Source organism: Xenopus laevis, chromosome 3S (genome assembly GCF_017654675.1).
Source record: "Xenopus laevis strain J_2021 chromosome 3S, Xenopus_laevis_v10.1, whole genome shotgun sequence".
In the NCBI taxonomy this organism is placed as follows: domain Eukaryota; kingdom Metazoa; phylum Chordata; class Amphibia; order Anura; family Pipidae; genus Xenopus; species Xenopus laevis.
Genome location: NC_054376.1, coordinates 88,123,019 through 88,146,621, shown reverse-complemented (window position 1 = coordinate 88,146,621; position 23,603 = coordinate 88,123,019). Strand labels below are relative to the sequence as shown.

Genomic DNA, 23,603 nt, shown 5'->3' with positions numbered 1-23,603 from the left:
CACTGGCACTCCAGTGCACTTCACCTGGTCTGAGCTGGCGAGGGCAAGTTGGCGAAAGAGGTAACATTCAAAAAAATCCACATTTCATTGAATTTGCGGAGTAAGAGTCAGAGCGAATTGTCGCCTGGCAATAGAGTGTGAATGACCGCTAGCGCCTATCTCTTTCGCTAGTGAAATGACACCTTAGTAAATTGGCAATGTCCCTGCGGGTGGTAATGCTAGCGAATTGACGCTAGCGTTAGCCACTTCGCCCTTGAGTAAATCTGCCCCATTAACGTCTCTAGCCACCTTTAGAGTGTTTGTGATATGCCCTCTCGGTACAGCCAAATATTCCATACCTTTTTCAGATGTTTTCTTATTATTTAGCAAAGCTGTTCATTTCCATTTCAACTGGCCACCATCGCCTATATTTGGCTTTTTGTAATGTAACAATTTCTAATTTCTATTGACAGGGGATTACTATAATTACTGTAATAATTAGTGTAATCCTGTGATGAACCTTCAGCATATGATAGTCATTGTAAAAAAATTCTGCTTGCATATTTCTTTGGTGTACATTGGCCTGCCCATACTCTTCCAGTTATGTGATTCTAGCCCAGACTCACCCAACAAAAAAACAAGCCATCTGTCTAAAATCATTTTGTTGCAATCTTCATCCTGGTCCATTTACCCCAGTTCAATTCAGACAAAATGCAAACATCAAGCACTGTGGCTGGTTTTCCGCAACTAGCAATTGAAAACTGAAACACAGACATGCATAGTTCTGTCTTATGAATATTAGGCAGTAGTGTAATAAAAGGTGCAAAGCTTTCTATAGGTTGCCTATAGCAACAGGTATTATTAATTGGTCACCTATTTGAAAGCAAACAGCTAGTTGATTGGTTGCTATGGTGTGCAACACCTCAGCAAACTTTGCACTTTCGCACCCCCCAAAATTTTTTTTAAATAGATTCCTATTCATGCTTTATTGTGAAATGTTAATTACTTTTTTCCCTTGCACGTTGTCAGGAGAATACGTTACTCATCATTTCATTTGATTGTTAGCCTGCTCCCTCTACTGGAGTCTTGGCTCAACTAAAAAATAAATAAAATAAAAATCTTCTTCCTAAAGATTAGATTAGTTAGGTGATATTTACTTTGCAAATAGATCTTGATTCTGCATGGACTACTAGCTCTTTGATGCAAACAGTCTTTCATGTTCAAAGAGAGTTATTTTTTTCTCCTCCTTTTTAATGGTTTTTACAAAAGGTAAACCATGCAGTTCTTTTGCAAAGTCAGACAGTTTCATGGGGTTGCTTTGGATGGGCTATCAGTGTCTGAAAAACAATTTATATTTGCCAACTGGATGGAATTCTGAAGAACAACAGACTCATTCCAAGGAATGTTTAGTACCTTTGAATATAGCAGGTATTTAGATGCAAACAGGGCTGACCTTAGGGTAAGTTGTGCCTACTGCAAAATGGGGAGTGTTCCCCAACAAAAATCAATAAAGTAAGTGCATGCCATGGCTAGTTATAATATCTTTCATTTCAATGCATACTTAGAGATTGATAGTAAAAACATTGATTTTACTATAATCTGTGTGTGCAAAGTGTTTATGTACACAAATAATAACATGTCTGGTTCCCTTTCCTTATGCAACACATTAACTCATGGTAACATTTGTTATTGATATAGTCTAAGCTTAGATAGGGTTTTCCAACTTTTGTCACCAATATTCACTACCAAGTTAAATGTAGAATGTAATGTAAAGCATGACCACAGGAAACAGCAAAATGGCTGACAAGTTGTTGTATGTGCCTTAGAGTCCAGAAAGTTTTGTATAGTAAAACTGCCAACCCGACTACTGGTCCCTCAGCTCGGTGATGCATAAGGTGACATAGTAGGGCCTAAGAACACATTTGGAAATACCACCAAAAGGGCGATTCCATAACCTGGAATCCCCCCAGGACAATTGGCACTAAGGCAACTGTACAAATGCAGTTAATGGTATGTGATAGCATACTACATTCAGTACAAGATTTATACCTGAAAGGGGTTTTATTTATATAATATTAATAAGTAACAATATAATTCCCTTCTAAGCCAGGTTCAGAACTAGGGGTAGGCAGATGAGGCACATGGCTCGGGTGCAGTGGAGTGGGGATGAGTTTGGCAGAGGAGCAGTTACCAGGGCCATGTGGACCAGGGAAGTGAGAATAATAATTGATGATAAAATAACTTAATAGACAGTGGTGAACTGCCATACAGCAGAGCCAATGGTCACAATACACGGGCACAAATCACATATTCTACGTTATGGTAGTTCTAACTCCCCTTCCTCTTCAAACTGAAAAACTGTTTTGCCACAAAATGTTGAACAAACAAAGAGAAAAATTGTCAGCGGAATGACAATCTTTAAACGTAGGGAAAAAAATCTGTATTTTGCCATTTAATCTTATTAATTTTAATTGTGCAATGCACTTTTTAAGACCTGTAAGAACTGAAAATTTTTTAAAGAAATATCCAGTGGCAAATACTTTTGGTTTTGATATATGTTCTAATATGCAGTGTTGGTGCACTGTCCTAATTGTTATGTTTCCTCATTAATGTTTATTACTTTCCCACTTTAGAGCTCTGTGTATTGATATTCTCTAGGGAACTGTACATAACCTGACTACCTGAAAATACAGGTACAGCCATTTCTGTCCTGCAATTTGTCTGACAAAAACAAAACTTACTTCTGTACGCAGCAGGAGTAGACATATTGCCTGCGGCATGTGCAAACCTTTGATGAGAGAAGTGTCTGTCCCACAAACTTTGGCATGTCTCTGTTTAAAGTACTTAATCTCCTTACAGCTGTGATTAAGGTGTATCATTTATGAAAATAAAATAACTTTTCCGAGCTTATTTCACACAAAAAAAGCAATTAACGTTTTTAGGCGTTTTAAAGAGACCGCTGGTATTCAACAGATGGTCATTTTATAAACATGTAATCAGAAATGATTTCACTGTGTTACACTGGGAACTTACACATTTTAAAAACAAAAAATGGAGGGTGAGATTAATTCGTTTTTTTTTTGTAATGTCTTTATATTTTAATTTTTAATGTCTGAGTTCTGTTTATAAAATAAACTACAGGTATGGGATCTGTTATCTGGAAACCCATTATCCAGAAAGCTCCAAATTATGGAAAGCCCATCTCACATAGACTCCATTATAATTAAATAATCCAAATTTTTCTCTGTAATAATAAAAAAGCTTGTACTTGATCCAAACTAATATATAATTAATCCTTATTGGAAGCAAAACCAGCCTATCGGGTTTATTTAATGCTTAAATTATTTTCTAGTAGACTTAAGGCATGATCCCTTATCCCGAAAACCCCAAGTCCCGAGCATTCTGAGGCCCCATTCTAGTACAGTACCTTGGACTTGCTCCAAACTAAAATCACAGAAAGATAAGTTATCTGGAAAACCCCAGGTCCTGAGCATTCTGGATAACAGGTCCCATATCTGTATAAAGAAATGACTGTGTTGCACAATGCAGCAGTGTCATCTTGCTATATTTCAAGATTGATTTGGCCTCATCTTCTTATACTTGTTCCAAAAAAATAACAATTACACATTATTGTAATTGCATCAGTAAGGATTATTTTCCCATCACTAGAGCTTAAGCTTCTGTAATGTACAGCCTGAAGAAAAAAAAAAGTGGCCTGCCCTAAAATGTTGTAATATTACCTAACATGGTTAGTCAGTAAAAGTATCATCTAGTTGTACTCCTTTCTCATCCATTCCCGCCAACAAAGTACAATCCCATATATCTGTTAGCATCATGCATTACACACGCTATCATTCTTTATATCAGCATATTCCATTTCACTACCATGAAACAAAACGCTATTGTAAATACTTTAATGGGTTCCTTTTATTTTCATTGTTTTGACATCTTACTATAATGTGCGTGTTTACAAGGCCCTATGTTTCCTATGAGAAAAAATGTAAAGGAATTGATACTCTTGTATCTATATGACACATGAGATAAAGGCGTTGGTTCTCACTGCATGGGTTTGTAAAGTTGTCATTTTGCCATTTGAGAAAAAAGCAGAGATCTCACAATAATATATATGAGTGTAACTGATATTTTTAGCTCTCCGCCTCTAGGTAATTCGATTGCCTTGATAGAATGTTTGCATTCACCTTGTTATTGTCCATGCTGCTACCTAAAACTCCTTAAGTTTCAAAGGCCTACACAAAAATTGCCAATAGCACATCCTTTTTACATCAGTTAAAAAGCAATATTTCTTCTATATATCAATACTGTAATGTATGTGCTTTCTAATATCAATTTGTTTTATAAATATTATATTCTTTCTTTATTTTATACCAGGATTTAACAGCTCAATATATAAAATATCTGATGAACTAAATTATATACAGTAATATATGTAGTACTTCTTGTATTATTAGTATGGTTTGGTTGATGTATATATACAAATAGAACATTCTTTGTGGGCATCTGGCTCACGTCACACCATACTTTTATAGAAAGAGAGAGTATGGCTGTTTGTGGTAGGTACCAATGAAAATGTGCTCAGTCTGTTAGTTGTGTCCAACACTATGAGGGCTATTTATTAAACTCCGAATGCAAAAATCATGAAAAATTTGTGATTTTTTTTAAATAAAATCGGACTTTTAAAAAAATTATAGATCTTAGACCTGTCCAGGTTGCATATAAGTCATTGGGAGAAATTCCAATGATTTTTTCGATGTGCGCTGGATTTTTGGCAATACCCCGAAGTTTTTCGGGCAGAATTCTGAGTTTTCGGGTGAAAAATCAGGAGATCTATATTTGGAGATCTAAGGAGATAGGACAGTTACCCATCATAAATGAAAAGATAATGTGATGTGTGTGTGGATAAAGTGGAAGTGATTGGTTGTTTGGAAAGAAAGATAGTAGAAGACTAGTACTAGGGCAAAGTGGGGTAGGTGAAGATAAAAAGTGACTAGCATGAAGTTATTAAAAGAAGGCACCAACATGGGTAAGTGAAAGCATATCAATCCATGATGCTGTTGGAGAGACTATAATGGGATTTCTATAATTTTCTAGAAAGAAAGGCCATAAATCAGATTGTAGGGGGTTAAAAGTGGGAAAACTTGTTTGAGGAGTATATTAAGATGACCAAAGGTATACAATATAAAAAAAATTATCTGGGATTTAACGTTGCGAGGAACATGTAAAGACAAAAACAAAGTTTTATCCCCTCTGTGGGCTTAACATTCTGATCAGTGTGATAACTGTGTATGAATGCCCACAAGTTCATTTAACATAGAGACAGCTTTGGGCACTGATTATACCCCAGGTTCGTTTTGCTATGTGAATTGGCATCACATTTACTAATCCTTGTTTTACACTGATAAAGATGGATAGGTGACACTCAAATTGTACTTATTATTGTAATAGCAGTTGGAGAAAAAATAACCATCCAGGAATTTTGTGTGAACAATCACAATTAAATTGGTCTGTCAGAATGCGGTAATGATTGATGGTCAACCAGTATGGACAAAAATCAGCCAGAAAAAGGATAGGATGCTCTTATCATTTCATGTGTGCTCAGTGCAACAATAGTGAAACCCTATTTTAGAAAGGAATCAGTATGTGCCCTAGCTGTGTTTATAAGCATTTAGTAGTAGGAAAGATTGGCTGATTGGGCCTTGCTGGGTTATATATGCTCAGTGGGCCATCCAGAGTGGAATGGGCATCACATACCCAGCACCTCAGAGTGTGTTAGTGCACATGCCCTTTACTAAAGGCTTAGGAAGATCAAGCGGTATCATCCAGAAACTATATTAGGGGGCATGTGAAGCACAGGGCAGCATGCCATGGAATGACAAAAACCTGCCATTTTTCCTAAAATTATCAAAATGAGCCTAGTATGAGCGTCTACATATCCATGCCTCTGTGAGTACCCGAACACTCAGGGCAGCAAAGCATTTCACCAGCAGCGCTTCTATATTTATATATTTAGGAATGACAGTTGTTTAGTTACGAATTAAGCTATTTTTTGTTGAAGACTCACATTTTTGCTACAGAGAAATCCCCAGTAAATGTAAATATTTCACGGCAAAAATCGTTTCATAGCAAAAGTTCTTCCTAAAAGAAATACTGCTTTTCTCTAGTTACCAATTCACAATCATTATATTATATTTATATTTGTATCATACAAATATAAATTGTGACAATTGTATGTCACAATTTATCTTCATAACAAGGCAACAAGGAGAAATCCGTTCTTAGAGCAGTACATACTGTATTAATGTTGTTTAACAACAAAGAATTGTGTGAGCTATGAGGTTATTACTTATGTTACAAGGCAGACAGAGCAGGAACTTTTTCAAAAGAACCAGAAATTGATTGCGTTCTGTGGAGAAAATAAATGGTTTCCCTTGCCAGCAACTACTGTTGGCCCCATCAGGAAGTGTGTTCCAGAGCAGGATCTCATTATACTCTTATGTTATGGTTCATTTCACTTATTTAATACAATCTAAAAACCTTTAAAAAGAGCAGAGTAAAAGTGGGAATATAGTTCAATGTCCTTTTGGATTTATAAAAATGTTTTTATAGAGGACATGAATAAAACTGCATGTTCAACACACAATTGCATGTTTTGCTGAATATATTAAGATATGAATTTTACCAAAAAAAAAAAAAAAAAAAAAATATATATATATTGGTCACAGCCTTATTGCACCCCCCCACTTAATGTTTTTAAAAATAAGTGGTGAGCACAACTTTCCCTTGTTTGTTATAGTTATACAGGAGCAGTGACCAGCTCCATGTTGTAGCTCCCACCCCCTCCAACTATAGTCAGGTGATCCCACTGGTGTCTAATAAAAGGGCAGCCAAGTTTGGGAGTTTTACTTTGAAAAAGTATGTTGCAGGTAAAGCTTAGTCCCTATGTAAAAATAATCATCTTAAATATATTGCAATATATGGACAAACAATCTCTGTTTTGTTTAAAGGGTAAGGCATTTTTTAGTAGCTTAAGGCACAAAATGTTCCAATATATATATATATATATATATATATATATATATATATATATATATATATATATATATATATATATATATATATATATATATATATATATATATATATATATATATATATATATAGTTCTTGTTGAATTATGTTGAATATGCTTCTTTGAATGTAATGATCTTGTGGAGTTTTTAAAGTTTTGTTATACCTTCTGGTTGGGGGTCTTTTAACATTTTCATTCATAATTTATATTCTGCTACACTAGTTCCCAGGCAGATCAAATTATGAGTGTGCTCTTTTATTATTATATATCTTAGCTACATGTATTTTTGTTGTATGTGACTGAACTATTCCTGACATATTGCTCCTGTGGGCAGACTCAACGTTTTACAAAGAAAGCAGGGAAAAAACATAGAATTGATGACACTTCAAAGTGTAGCTTTGATGATGGTTTAATAAAGTTTCATATTATTCTTATCCAGCTGCAAACACAGCATAACATGTTCTCTTTTTACTAAACTGTCTTAATTTTTGTATTGTTATTTTTAATTATCTAGTGTATATTAAAGTGTCAGTGTAAAATTACACTATGAAGTGTCAGTGTAAAATTATATTCTCCAGTTCTCTTAATGGTTATTGCTGTGATTTCCAATAGCTGTTTTACAGCTGTGTATCTGATTTCATACCTAACACTGCTTACATGCACTATATAAACAGAAAATCAGAACTAAATTAGATTAGAAAAACATACTCCTTGTATAACAAAACATATTGCAGGACATGGCAACATGAATTTATTTTCCCCCAAATGTAACATGCTGCTATTCCATTAAAGGAAAACTATACCCCCCAAACAATGTAGGTCTCTATTAAAAGATACTGAGTAAAACAGCTCATGTGTAAAACCCTGCTTCGTGTAAATGAACCATTATCATAATAATATACTTTTTTAGTAGTATGTGCCATTGGGTAATCATAAATAGAAAATTGCCATTTTAAAAAATAAGGGCCGCCCCCTGGGATCGTAGGATTCACTGTACTCACATACAAACCACATGTTAGGTCACATGAGCCAATTAACAGACAGAGTTCTGCCTTTTGCTTCCTCACTTCTTCCTGTTACAGTTAGTGTTGTAGTATTTCTGGTCAGGTGATCTCTGAGGCAGCACAGATAGAGTCACGAAATGGTGGTTCAAGGCAAGAGATGTAAAAGGGCAATATTTACTTAAATATATATTCCAGTTTGGTAAGATTCTTGAATATGTCATTCAATTTGATATAAACTATCTGTTGCTTAAGTATTCGTTTTGGGGGTATAGTTTTCCTTTAACAGCCATTTCTGACCCAGTTGTTTATGTTTGTATGTGTTATGATGTTCCCTACAAGTGCACAACGTTTAAGTCACTGTCCATTGTATAAATAAGTTTATCTTCCTAAACTGATCAAGCATATAAAAAACAACAAAAAATAATCCAGATGTGCACCACTTATTATTCTCTTTTTTTTTACTGTATTAATTAATATCACGTTTTGCATCTCCAAAAATAGTAGTAGATGAGTACCAATTTTAATTTTAGTGTTTTATTTTGCCCAACAGTGATCTAAGTATGAACAACATAACCAAGCTGCCTTCCAGTGCACTGCACAACCTGCACTTCTTAGAAGAGCTGTAAGTAAATGTTTAATCTAATACTCATTCTGTGTTATCAATACATCTATAAAGTGAACGTGGGGAAAATGTATAATTTAATGTATATGCTAAACATATATGAGAAACAGTATATGAGAAACAATGCAAACATCACATTTAAATTTGATGAGACAATCTTATCTTCTTATTCTATTTCAGATTGCAGATGCAATTTAGTGAGAAAAATGTATTTCCTGAAAATTTTCTTGAAGTCAATGTACATCTTGAAATGCTGTTGACCGTTTCCTAGTGCCAATTTTCAAAAAGAGTTTTTGCCTTATCGAATGCACTGAGGGGATTTGGTATTGTTTGTTTGGGGTACTTAAAAATTTGGCAGTCAACATACCTCAAGTTTCCATATGTGGTATTATATTCAATGGCAAAAATCAGCTGCCTATGCCTGATTTTGCCAGGAAAAATTGGGACCATGTATGGTATTTGCACTTTTTATGAAAGGTTCAGTGAATACAAACTTTTTTGGTCTCATATGACCGTTTTAGTCTAAGTTTCTTCCAGAATTCCAGAATTCCAACAATAATTTAATGCAGTTAACCAATACAGACACAAGTTTGCTCCCGCATTTGTGAATCACAAAACATGTAGGCACAGAGTCCTTCCAGCACATGCAAGCAGAACAGTATTAGTCCTTGTCATATGTTCATTGTATCAATGGACGCAGCCCATTAGAATAAGCCTAGAATTACAGCCAGGTCTGAGCTGCTGGTAGTTCCAGGCTTTTCTGGCATGTAGGCAGTTGCATGCAATGCAAGGGTACATTTGCAAAGTGCAAGGACAGGTGCACTGCAACATACAGTAGTTACCTATCTTCAGATATACCTGCAGCTCACAGGCACAATTTTCACTCCAGCCAACACTGCACATGGTGGTATTAAACTTGCTTGTGTTCCATCTGATCACATACATATACACATATTTTTAAAAGGGAGTCTGGTATGTAATAGTGTACATGCATGGCAGCCACAAAAAAGGTTAAAAATTACAACATCATTGAAAGAGCACTTTATTTGTTGTACTCCTATCTAGAGTATTGTTTTTTGTCCTCCATACACTTTCTTACCAGTATTGCAATGTAAAAATGAAAATCCTTGAGAACTATTCCTTCCCTATGAAGTAAGTGAGTGATTATGGCACAAAAGGTTGTATAAACATACCATAATAGTTCAGACCATCACTCATTTGTGCAACTGATATGGTGAATATGATTGCAACATGAGAACTAACCAATGGATCGTTTTTGTTAAAAATGTGGCAATTCTCGTTCTGTGAAATTAAATAAAGTATTCATTATAGTAAGGACAGCTCTTGTGTCATGGTGCATTTTATTGATTTGTGTAATTAGGTTTGTTTTATCAAAAGTGAAACAGAAGAATTCCACTCGCAGTCTATCTGACTTTGTGAAAAGAAAATATTATTTTCCAGTTGAAAGGGAGCATCGTAAGGCCTTGGCCATTGATTTGGATTAGACTAGTAAGCTTTTGCAACATATAAGGTGATAAATACATCTCAAATAGTTTCATGTAGACAACATAAAATAAATAGTTTAGCTACATTTCCTCTTTTTACTAAAAAACATTTCTGTTTCATTCGTAGGCATTGATTAGTGCTTAGCTCACCTGTTACTAAATATAGTAATAACGTTTTTTCAGTGTATTTAAGATAGTCTGGAGCTGTTTTTCTTTTGCCTTCCTAAGCATTCCCGTCTCATAATTGTTGTGGTCCTGAGTTCTGACTATAAGTTCAATTATTAAAAAAAAATGGTCTGAATATTGCCATGGCTCCAGGATACCTCAAATAATCTTATTGTTATCCAGTAAGGATAGCAGTGTTTCCGAGGCCTGGAAGTTCACTGTATTAAATGGTTTCCAGAAAAACCTTAAGTTATGTGTGGTGCAGGGCTGTTAATAAGGACCCTGAAAAGCTTCTTGATCAGCTGTTTTTACTCTGGATACAGAGGTAGAATTCATCTTTCCCTTTTTATTCTTGTAGTCGTGCACACAGGTTTGAACAACCATTAAGGTATGCGTGCATACAAATTATATGTGTGGCCTTGCTTATACCATTCTCAGGTTTTCACCATTAGTATATTTTGCTAATTTGATACTTGCTCTCATTTTTCTGTTGACATGGTGCAAGTGTGAGTTTAGAATTTTCTCTGGGACCTTCAGGGAGTGGCATTTTTAGCTACATATGTATTTTCTGTCCGGAATTCCTCTATCCGATATATCACATGGAGTATCAGTACCTACAGCTCTGTTCAGAATAATAGCAGTGTGTTTAAAAAAGTGAATATGCTCAAAATCCTTATAATAGCTTTTATTTCCATAAACACAAATGCATTGGGAACACTGCACATTCTATTCCTAAAAAAGTATCAAATGTGTGTTATTCCTTTACAGAAAGTGGAGAAAAGGGAATATTAGGCTGTTCCAAAAAATAGCGGTGTCTGCATTCTTCTTTACAAACTAAAACATTCACTGTATAAACTTAAAAATGTTTCAAGATTTTTCTTTCCTTTGAATCACTGAACTAATATTAAGTTGTATAAACACTGTTTCTGAGAACTGCTGCACATCTGTGTTGCATGGAGTCGACCAACTTCTGGCACCTGTTACATTCCACAATTCTTCCGCATTTCTTGGTTTTGCCTTTGAAATAGCATTTTTATTTCACCCCACCAGTTTTCTATTGGATTAAGGTCCAGGGATTGGACTGGACTCTCTATAACGTCAATCCTGTTGGTCTGAAACCAAGATGTTGCTGGTTTACTGGTGTGTTTGGGGTCATTGTCTTGTTGAAACACCCATTTCAGGGGCATTTCCTCTTCGGCATAACTGATCCATGATCCCTGGTATGCGATAAATAAATCCAACATCATAGTATGAGAAACATCCCTATATCATGACGGTCATGGTATATGTAGTATAGGTTAATCTAAAAACAATTGGACTTGCTGAGTAATCTGAGCAAGTCCAGTTGTTTTTAGATTTACTTATACTAGATATCCCCATATCATGATGCTTATGCCACATGATTCACTGTCTTCACAGTATACTGTGGCTTAAATTCATTTTTGGAGGTCTGTCTGTAACCCCCTAGTCCCAAAAAATAACTATCTTGTTTTTATCATTCCAAATATGTTGTGCCATTACTCTTTAAGCTAGTCAATGTGTCCTCTTAAGCACATGTTTTTTTTTCAACAATGGGACTTTGTGTGGGCTTCTTGCCGATAGTTTGGCTTCACATAGGTGTCTTCTAATTGTAACAGTACTAGACCTTCTTTGATCTTCCTAATCGTTGGATGAGTTTTTGCCATTTTGGCTATTCTATCCATTTGAATGGTAGTTTACTATTTTCTTCCATGTCTTTCATATTTTGGTTGCCAATTTAAAGCATTTGAGATAATTTTAGCTGAGCAGCCTATAATTTTCTGCACTTCTTTATATGTTTTCCCCACTCCAATCAATTTATTAATCAAAGTACACTGTGATTCTGAACAATGTCTGGAATAACCCATTGTACTCAGATATTCAGAGAGAAATGCACTATAACCAGCATCAACAACATTTGCTGCCCTTTTCCTTAAATTAGAGCTGTAATTGACACCTGTTGTTTCACAGAATGAATGACCTCACTAATTGAACTCCACGCTGCTATTATTTGGAACAAGCTATTATTATTTTGAACACTGTTATTATTTTATTTGACAATTAATGATTCAGTTACACAGAATCAGCAGCATGTCGTGGCTATTGTTGCTGTTGGTTTTCTATTACTCTACTGCACCTACTAGTAAATTATTTGCCATATATAGTGAATAAAGTACCCCCTATTGTAAAATATAAGGATATTATAAGTCACAGAGGAGTTCCATGACCATATGGATAGATAGGCTAGAACTGGCTAAAAGATAGACTACAAAGAGTGGTGGTAAATGGAACATTTTCTAATTGGACCAGTGTTGTTAGTGGAGTACCGCAGGGCTCTGTACTAGGTCCCTTGCTTTTCAACTTGTTTATTAATGACCTGGAGGTGGGCATTGAAAGTACTGTTTCTATCTTTGCAGATGATACTTAATTGTGCAGAACTATAGGTTCCATGCAGAATGCTGCCACTTTGCAAAGTGATCTGTCTAAATTGGAAAACTGGGCAGCAAACTGGAAAATGAGGTTCAATGTTGATAAATGCAAGGTTATGCACTTTGGCAAAAATAATATAAATGCAAGTTATACACTAAATGGCAGTGTGTTGGGAGTTTCCTTAAATGAGAAGGATCTAGGGGTTTTTGTAGATAACAAGTTGTCTAATTCTGGGCAGTGTCATTCTGTAGCTACTAAAGCAAATAAAGTTCTGTCTTGCATAAAAAAGGGCATTAACTCGAGGGATAAAAACATAATTATGCCTCTTTATAGGTCCCTGGTGAGGCCTCATCTTGAGTATGCAGTGCAGTTTTGGACTCCAGTCCTTAAGAGGGATATAAATGAGCTGGAGAGAGTGCAGAGAGGTGCAACTAAACTGGCTAGAGGGATGGAAGACTTAAATTATGAGGGTAGACTGTCAAGGTTGGGGTTGTTTTCTCTGGAAAAAAGGCGCTTGTGAGGGGACATGATTACACTTTACAAGCACATTAGAGGACATTTTAGACAAATAGCAGGGGAACTTTTTACCCATAAAGTGGATCACCGTACCAGAGGCCAACCCTTTAGACTAGAAGAAAAGAACTTTCATTTGAAGCAACGTAGGGGGTTCTTCACAGTCAGGACAGTGAGGTTGTGGAATGCACTGCCGGGTGATGTTGTGATTCAGTTAATGCCTTTAAGAATGGCTTGAATCATTTTTTGGACAGACATAATAGCAAAGGCTATTGTGATACTAAGCTCTATAGTTTGAGAGCTTGTTAAATTGTCCAAAAAATATTTTGTGTGACACCAGTTATTAACTTCATACCTGAGTATGTCATTTATCTTACATGTAAAACATTTTCTTCCTGATTTTATATTTTTCTAAGATTGTGTGTGCCTTTATTTACTTTCTCAATGAATTTGAAAAGATGCCACCAGTCTATCAGAGCAACTCTTTGGCATACAGAGGAATTTCACAAAATAATCACGAGGAATTTCACAGTTCCCAGCATTTTCACATGCTAGGGAAAGATGACATTTGCGTATGAGAAGCAACTGTTCTTATATATTTGAAATTCCTGTAGCATTTATTAAATAGCAAAAGAAGTGTTTTTTTACTTTGCCTTTCTAATTTGCATTAGTGAGTGCCATTAGTACCTCTATAAATACACACCCTCTTTTTAAAATTCAGGGTGGTACCAGTTCTGTAGTCAGTTTGCTTAGAGCTTTAATAATTTAGAACAATGTATTGTGTGCTCAAAAATCCTTTTTTTTATTTCGAATTGTCAAATGTAAAATGATCATTTAGTCCCAAGCAATGTATTCTCTTGCACAGACCCATCCACCACCACATAGTTTTAAAAACACTTTGAGAAAGGCTAGAATGCTAGCCGAAATGTTAGTTGTTCTTTTTTGATCAAATAAACATCTTTATTTTTTTGTAAGTCCTGTAAATGCTTTTTCCTTTGCTCTAAATTGACATTTTTTGGCTTGTTGCACCCAGGCAACGTTCACTGCTTAATGAGTTATGCTGGCTTTCAGAACTCCATATCTAGTTTTAAATATATATATATTGAGGAAGGTCCCTGCGTGGACTGAAACGTCACGTCGGCTATTCATTCAATAATTGAATACACTTTGTTTTGATACACAGAAATCCTGGTGTTGCTGGTCTTTTTTGAAGTATTTGGATTTTTTACCGTGCACCCAGGGAACACGACGTCAGCAGGGTGCTGCCCTAGTGAAGAGCATTGTCAGAAAATATTTTTGCAATAAATAGGTTGGCCCATAAAATAACACATAGCCGCATATATACTAAACATTAGAATAGTAAAACATGGAAATTCAGAGGGATTTCTAGCATGTAGTATTTTTCTTCAGTCATTCAAGTGGACCTGTCACCTAAACATAAAAAGCTGTATAACAAAAGTCGTTTGCTAATTAAACATGGAACCCATATTGTTTTTTTCATTAAAGCATACATACCTGTTATAAAGGCATTTAAATATCTCAGCTGTCAATCAAATATTACCTGCCCCACCTCTATACCTGAAGCATAGAGGTGGGGCAGTCAAACATCAGTATCAAACAGGTTTGCAATCTCATTTGGAATGATGCAATCCTGTTGGTCAGATTAGCAAACCTGTTGTTTTGGGGTATATGGAAAGCAGATTAAAGCAAAGACAGCATGTATGAAAACCAATAGGTACAGATGGAATGGAGCAATATTATAGGCCGGATTGGCCTACCTGTGTTAAAGCCAGTTACCTTGTACATGTCCTGCGTGAGCAGATGGTCCTTAAAAAGTTTTGTTGCATACAGTGCCCAAATTAATGATCTGTAGTAACACAAAACAACACTGCAGATAGGAGCAAGATACAATGGATTATTGCATGTGGGGTGGCGATGATTTTTGCACAAGAATTAGGTATGCATCACAAAAATGGACACAGAAGTGAGCACACATTGGTGCTATTCATAAAGGTACTGGTATCTATACATGTTCCTTTAAATTTTTTGTGTAAGCATCTGACTGCTTTTCCAGGGTTCCCTCAATAGTCGCAAGTGAACCAAGAGCCAAGTGAACTGGTACATTAAACTAATTAAATGAAGGATACCTTTTCTATAAAAATGTTGAAAAACATATATGAGCAAAACTTCAGCTTTAACTCTGTATACATGTTATATCAATAAAAAAAGTGTGACCCCCTCTTCTCCCAAATATACTAAGTTATACTGAATAATGGTACATACCGTTTAGGGGGTTATTTATTAAAATTCGAAAATGCCTGGAAGCATAAACAGGTATTGTCTGGATACAACACATTGCACAGCCATTTTTTTCATGAAATATAACATCATTTTTTTAAGTACAGTGTAAGATACTTTAAGAACAGTCCATGAGACTTTAGTTATTTCAGAGGAAAATTACCCTGGGTTTCTATATCAGCCCAAGGCAACCAGAGCCCTTCATGTCAGCTACCTGAGCTTAGGGACCAACTCACAATATAAGACCCTAAGCTTATTTTCTCAAGAGCTGCCCAGAGCACACTGAGCATGTGCAATGTCACTGACACTTAAAAGATGGCCTAAAAAGATCCAAGATGCGGAGCTCCTGTTGACAATTTTTAAGGCCTGGGTCTTTGCTGTTTGGGGCTGCTTAACCACTGGGCTGGTATATTGAATAAAATACAGTGTTTTATTAGACATTTATTATTAGGTTTTAGTTCTCCTTTAAACTCAATGAAAGTACTTAAAAGGGTGCAGCACTTAACTGGGCCCCAGGCAACAGTAGCAAGTACTTGTTTGTACAGATCTGGGTTTGTATAAAAAATTCTTTGTTTCTGATGTTTAAACAAAGCGCTGATATCCTGTCTGATTAGAAAGGCGCTAGGAAGAAAGGCGGTGGAAGGACTGCCGGAGTGTTTCCAATAGTAACTGAAACTTTGAAACACTGCCTGCAAAAGCTTGACTAAGGGAACGAGAGTATCTGTGAAGTCCAGTTGAGAAAGCCAAAAGATTATGCTGCCAAAAACAGTTGAGCATTGTTCAAAGGGGACATATCCTCTTTCTTCTGCGATATTGAAGAGTTTGTTCTGCTTACACAAAGGTAGGGCGAAGCTGGCGAGACTCCAGACGATTCAGTGTTCTTCTTTGCCATTGTTTAGTCATTAAAAGCAGGTGCATTTACAGAACAAGAGAGATGTGAGAGGATCCAAATAGGTTGTGCCACAGGCAATCCTAATGCAAATTCATTTCATTAACGTTCCAGATATCACCCTTCTGATATTATAAGCAAGATAAGGAATCAACATTTAATCTTAATTGAGTGCAGAGAAATCTTTGAAGCTTTTATTTTAGGAGGAAGGAGGGAATTACTCACTCAAAAGCTGCCTCATTTGGCCCGGCCTTACAGGAGTCTAAAGGAAATCAGCCGCTTGCACCAAATAAAAAGCTTTATTTGCTTTTCGATAGTTTGCTGATGTCTCTCACATCGTTACATACAACCATTGAAGTTATTTCACTTCTATCATAATGATTATAATTTGGCATTCTCATTTGCCTGGCTTTTTTTTTTTGCCCCTCTACATTTTTAGACTGGGCTTTTACTGCTACTCCTGAAGCTGTTTGTAGGGTTTGCCATGGCCTTATACATTCTTATGTTAAATGACAATTAATGGAAGATTTGGGTGCCAAAAACCAAACTAGTATATATTTTTTTCCATTCTGCATTGGGAGGTAAGGGGTAAGAAATAGATGAATAACTAGCGGCCTTTTTTTTTTTCTTTTTTAGCTTCCCCAAATCAAAATTTTTATGGCTAAACATTGTCAATTATGTCTTCTATTTCATAACACCTACAAGTAAATGCACAAGTAAGATTGTTTAGTTTCTTTCTACTACTACACACGGGGTATATAATAAGCAATACCTATGCTCCAATTAAGGGTCACGAATATAAGTTTTGTGGTAATCAATTAAGTATTTTGTGAATCCAAATAGTAAGAAACAACATTATTATGTCTCTTCTTTCCCTACATATCTTATTAATTAGCTCCTGCTTTAATTTTGACTTACATTTCTAAAAATCCGTTCGCCTCAAGGAACAATGAAGCATTTTTTATGATTAACAGAAAGTATATACAGTTTTATCCTCTCTACAGAAAAAGACAAGAACTAGAAAATACGTTTTTATAGGCAAAATAAAACTTTGTTCTACAGCAAGGAGAGCGTTCACATTTGTTTTTTGAGCATTGGGGTTTGTATTATCATCCTTTTCAGCTATTTAATAAAGGTTGTACTAAAATGCTAATGGATAAGAATTTCTAAGTCCATTGGAAAATATATAAAACTAATAATTATTTAATTGCTTCTGCTTCTATGTGTGGTATGTTAGTGCACTAATGAAAAGAAAGATACATTTGGCATCTTGGAGAGTTAGGCCAGCATCCTATTAAAAACAAATGAAGAATTACATTTCAGAATTCCTGCAGAGCTGTTGAAGGCTAATGAATAGGTTCCAGATCATTTCTGGAAGACAAATGCAGTCCTTTGGACTCCAGCAGATGACTTCATATGTTAGGACTAGTGAAGAATGAGCAGATAATATCTTTGCATGTTGCAGTGATAAGTGTTATATGGGCAAACGCCGTCGCTGCAAATGGGAGAGAGAATGCTGGGCCTGTAATCAGAGAGATCCATCCAAAGCCGCTCTGGCTGCGGAAGTACGAATGCAAAGCAAACTTGGTTGTGTGGACGGCATCATCAAGCAGTGATAAGTGTTCCATTAAAATGTCTTCAGATTTATCCAGCTTCACGTGACTTAATGTTCATCTTTTTCCCCTCCATTGTTATTCCCTTTATATCTGTCTGTATTCATTTGTAGCACCAACCAGACCCTAGGATAGTTTTTTATGTACCAGAACTACATAAACCAGAACAAGACAATAAATGTAGCAATCTCAAGAGGGATACAAAAGTTCATTTATTTACTATTTAATTTTAAAGGAAAACTATCCCCCCCTGAACAATGGAAGTCTCTATAAAAATATATAGCATAAAACAGCTCATATGTAAAACCCTGCTTCATGTAAACAAACCATTTTCATAATAATGTATAAAAAGAACAGAGGCGCCAAAAGAATAAAAGGATATAAACGAGTTTAAAAACCAAAATTTGGTAATCAGAGGAGGCAGTAGTGGACTTACCTCCTCCAAGCAGACACAAAACGACTAATTAAGCAGTCAAAATTTATTAACGAACTCCAATCAGTACAACGCGTTTCACGGGCTCAGACCCGCTTCTTCAGGCAATAAACATAGGAGTTACAGCATCTGGCAATAGTATACACACTTAGCTCCTCTGTATTTAATAATATACTTTTTTAGTAGTATGCGCCATTGGGTAATCATAAATAGAAAATTGCCTTTTTAAAAAATCAGGGCAGCCCCCTGGGATCCTAGGATTCACGGTGCACACATACATACATGTTAGGCCACATGAGCCAAGTCTTTTGTTTCCATACTTCTTCCTGTTACAGTTATAATATTTCTGGTCAGGTGATCTCTGAGGCAGCACATAGACTATCACAAAATGATGGTGGTTCAAGGCAAGAGATGTGAACAGGCAATATTAATTTAAATATATATACCAATTTGGTAAGATTCTTTAATATGTCACTTAATTTGATATAAACTATATGTTGCTTAAGAATTCATTTTGGGGGTATAGTTTTCCTTTAAGTAGACTTAATTTATGGATATCCAGATTATGAAAAGATCAATTATTTTTAAAACCCCAGATCCCAAAAATTCTTGATAATAAATCCCATACCTATAGTACAAACAGGGGAACAGACATGCAGAAATGACAAATGAATATATACAGTTACAAATATTCAGTGGTGCATGTTAAGAAACACTGGAGGCAGCATGTGCATACTACAATGGAATGGTATTATCAAAGTTAGGCAGCTTTACATGTCTAATTCCCTTTGTTTGTTATTTCTAGTTGCTTCAGTTCACCCCATACCCCAATTACAATGTACCAAGGACCTAATCGTGGAACCAAGAAGGATAGTCAAACTAAGAAATGATTGGTGACTCTTTGCAGCCAAGGCAGAACCTAAACGTTGTTTAAAACACTTACCCCCCCATAGCAATATAATGAATTAAGATTTCATAGGATCAGTAAACCATAGCAACCAGTAAGATGTTTGCTTTTAAACAAATGATTGGATGCTATGGGTTTCTATTCTTTGGCAATCTTAGGGCCTAAATACAAATTTGAAACAAAAAGCTAATTATAGGTGCATATTCTTTACATTATTTACAAAACTAGTGAATGCCTCCATTGACCGAATGACTGTTTTCAGTGTTTGCATTCACCTATAATATAAAGACAGTCAATACCTGTATTCTTAATTTCTAGTTAGTGCAGAACAGGTGTGCAGAGAAATAAACTAAAAAAAACATAATAGCAATTTTTCTTCCAGGCACAAACTGCCATACTTATTCGTTGTTCTTTATTTGAGCCTTACTTAGTGTACATGCTAGGCGATATCATTCTGCTGGCAGAGAACCAGAAGCATTGTAAATTCTTTCATCATCAGACAGAATTTTGTGATAATGCAAGGCAGTGCCCCACAACTTACTTTTTTAAACAGACAAGATACACACAAAATCCTTTGCTAGAAGAACAAGACAAGTCATTGTTCAGTTAACCACCCACTCATAAAAGAAAATACGAAACTTTGTATTCATAAATCATCCTATTCTATGTCTGCCAATTAGCATAGGCTTGAGTTACACATCTAGAAACTTGCAAGGAAACAGAATATGTCATGATAAGTCATCAGGAATTATTGTTTTTTATCATCTTAGCATTAGTTATATAAGTTTGAATACACCTATGGAACTCATTTTACATTTAATTCACATCATTTTCAGCAGGAAAAACGTATACATAGGTGGTAGTTCTAGACAATGGAAACATTAGTTGTTCAGTTATGGGACCTGTTATCCAAAATGCTCAGGACCTGGGGTTTTCCAGATAAAAGATCTTTCTGTAATTTGGATCTCCATACCTTAAGTCTGCTTTAAATAAACCTAATAGGACTGTTTTGCCTCCGATAAGGATTAATTATATATTAGTTGGGATCAGGCACAAGGTATTGCTTTATTATTAAAGAAAAAAAGGAAATACTTTGTAAAAATTAGAATTATTTGATTAAAATGGAGTCTATGGGAGATGGACTTTTGTAGTGAATTCAATGTTTCTGGGGGGAGGGGGCAGATGAGCCCTCCCTTCATCAGAAAAAAAACTTACAATGATGACATTCCTAAAAATATTTAAAAAGAAAGAAACAGATAAAAAAACAGTTGAGATGCAACTTGAGAAGCATCTTGTCATCTGCAGTCTTAGTTTTTGATTAATTGTTGAAATACAAGTTACAGAACAGCTTGCAGCACCAACCAGCTATCGGCTATCACTGAATGTTTGTAAAAGCTAAAAAGCCATAAAAAAAGTAGAATCCTGATTTAATGACCACTATTGAAGAAAATGGAAATACTTATAAATATGTGTAAAACAAACATGCATGTTTAATATATAGCATGTAATATGCATCATATTTATAATGCTGTGTAAGGATTTTATGAACAAAACTTTTTAATATATTATATGATATATAATATATAGTATATTATATTAATTCATAATGTATTTTTAAATATTCAGATACAGATTAGGTATTTATAATTGATGATTACTGTATCCGATTTTCTGTCATTAGGTCAGACCTAATGTGATTGGATGAGATATTGTGTCCAAACTTGAGGGTGTTATAGATCTATCAATGGTTGGGCAGAACAGCTGAGTACGACATTGTTATATTGGTACATTTAGGGGCAGATTCCCTAAATTGCAAAGTGACTAACGCTAGCGAAAATTTGACGTCATTTCGTCACAACACTGATTCCCTAACTGGCGCAGGCGCAACTGCGCTAGCGAAGGAGATAGAGGCTAGCGTTGCTTCGCACTCTAACACCAGGTGAATTTTCACTCTGGCGAATGGACGTAACTCCGCAAATGCGGATTTTACTGAACGTTACCTCTTGCGTCAGATTAGCTTTCGCCACCTCAGACCAGGCTAAGTGCAATAGAGAGCATAGATAGGACTCCCAAAAAACGCTGGCGTCTTTTCCTTTTTTCACGGTGATAGCCAGCAAAAGACCATAAAAATATTTTTGGGTCCCCGGGTTCCCCCCTACATTTCCTAACATATGGCATATAAACTATACACTGGGCTCATGTGTAGGGTTCATGTGTAGGACATTTTGCCAGGCGAATTGTTGTGAAGTGAGAGAAGCGGTTGCTAGCGAATTTGCACCGCTTAGGGAATTTGCTCCATATGACCCACTTGAATCACCTCCAAAATATGTAAATTTACTTTACAGAACAAAATGTATCACATAAATTTAAAAAATGGCTTACCCCTTTTTCATTGTAACTCTCATGCTGTGGTTATGGTAGTAATTAGTGGGTCCAGTTATTCAATTGTTTATACAAGTTCAAAAATAATAAGCGATATTTAGTGACTATTGTTTGTAATCATTACAGTTAATATAACTTTGCTCAAAAAAACATATGCTGCCTAGTTCTGCATTTTATGAGGTCTAAGTTTTCAAGAGATATTTATTATATACCTCTATTTGCAAATAATGTGATTTTCTTTCCTAGACATTAGTGACACGGTATGAAAAAGGTTAAATTTCACAAGTTCAATATGATTGTAAAGTTGTAGGCACATTGTAACCAGACATAATAAAGCTCAACTGTGTAAAGAAACAATTCCCTTCCGCCATAAAACAAACCAGGAACAATATGCCCTTTACAATTCAATCATTTGCAGCTCACACTTCTAGATTACTGCAGTATTCCAAAGCAGGTTTAATTCTCAGGAAAGATTTAAATTTACGACTACAGATACATTTTTTCCAGATTTTTTTTTTGTTGTTGATATTTTACAGCTGTCTTTGCTAAGCAAACAAGTGGAAACCATTTTAAGAGTGATCCTTACACAAACCTTTATTTAAAAAGTGGACAGGCCATTCCCCCCCTGCATTTGTACTTGTTGTTGTAGGTCCAATGTGATTAGAAGTATTTCTTTTAATGGGATTTCTTATATGTTATTTGGGGATTGAATTGGTTGGAAAGTGCTGAATTAGGGAACCGTTAAATACATGGTGAACAAACATTTATATCATTTGCTATCATTTCTACAGCAATATCCATAGGGATACCCAGCAGAAATTAGGGAACTGATGCATTTATTAAGGCAGATAATTGTGGCAATTTTTCTTTTTGCTATGTGGGCTGTTAGCGCTCAGGAGCAGCTCTGTGTTTTAACACCCCTCTGAATCTTTAATCACTGATGCAAATTTCAAGTGGAGAATAACAATTTGGACAATTCTGTTCAGCGTAGAACACTTGGTTACGTCTTAAATGCTAGATTTTTCTTTTACCTAAACCATAGTTTTATAAACCCACCCCTATTGTCACAAGTTACAGTTTACCATCATGATTATTGCAGCAGAAATCACAGAGAATTCAATGACTCCCTTTGTTAGAGACAGCAGGTAACAAACATGGGCTGTACTACAAAACCTGATGTGGATGCATCCAAAATGATAACCAAAAATCCACAAACAATCCACCCAACATCTGACCAATTCAGGGCATTACTGACCTCCACGTAGGCTAACCAACAGGTTGTGGCAAAAGAAATGTGCCTTAAGAAAACATTCTGTGGAAACTAGATGAAAAAATTATTATTTATGGGGCAAATTTATTAACGGTCAAAGTGAAATTCGAATTTGAATTTTTTTTGGTCAAAACTTTCAAATTCGAATTGTGAATTATCTAAACTCGATTCAAGTTTTAATTTGAATTTTGAGATTTATCACACTCTTGCCCTTTAAAAACTTGAATTCGATTATTTCCCCCATATAACGCCCCAATCGAATTTCTAGTATATTTGAATTTAATAGAGTTAAAAAAAACTCACATGAATTCGAAATTGTGTATGATTTTGTGTGTTGTCTTCTGAACAATCACTTTGTCAAATGAACCTTTGCTGTGATTCGCTTGACCTCAGGGTTTTGTTGAATAAAACATCCAGATATTTAACTTAATCCAAAAAAAGATTTTGGATTTAGTGTGAGACATTTTTTTTAAAAAAAATGATACAGA

At 35.5% G+C, this 23,603-nt stretch overlaps 1 protein-coding gene across 1 annotated transcript in view; it reads left to right on the top strand.

The window, feature by feature from the left end:
* lgr5.S (leucine-rich repeat containing G protein-coupled receptor 5 S homeolog) overlaps positions 1–23,603 on the top strand; it is a 114,569-nt gene that overhangs the window by 37,109 nt on the left and 53,857 nt on the right. Inside the window, exon 2 of the mRNA XM_041588604.1 lies at positions 8,621–8,692. Coding sequence (XP_041444538.1) covers positions 8,621–8,692 — 72 coding nt within the window. The remainder of the gene's footprint in view (positions 1–8,620; positions 8,693–23,603) is intronic.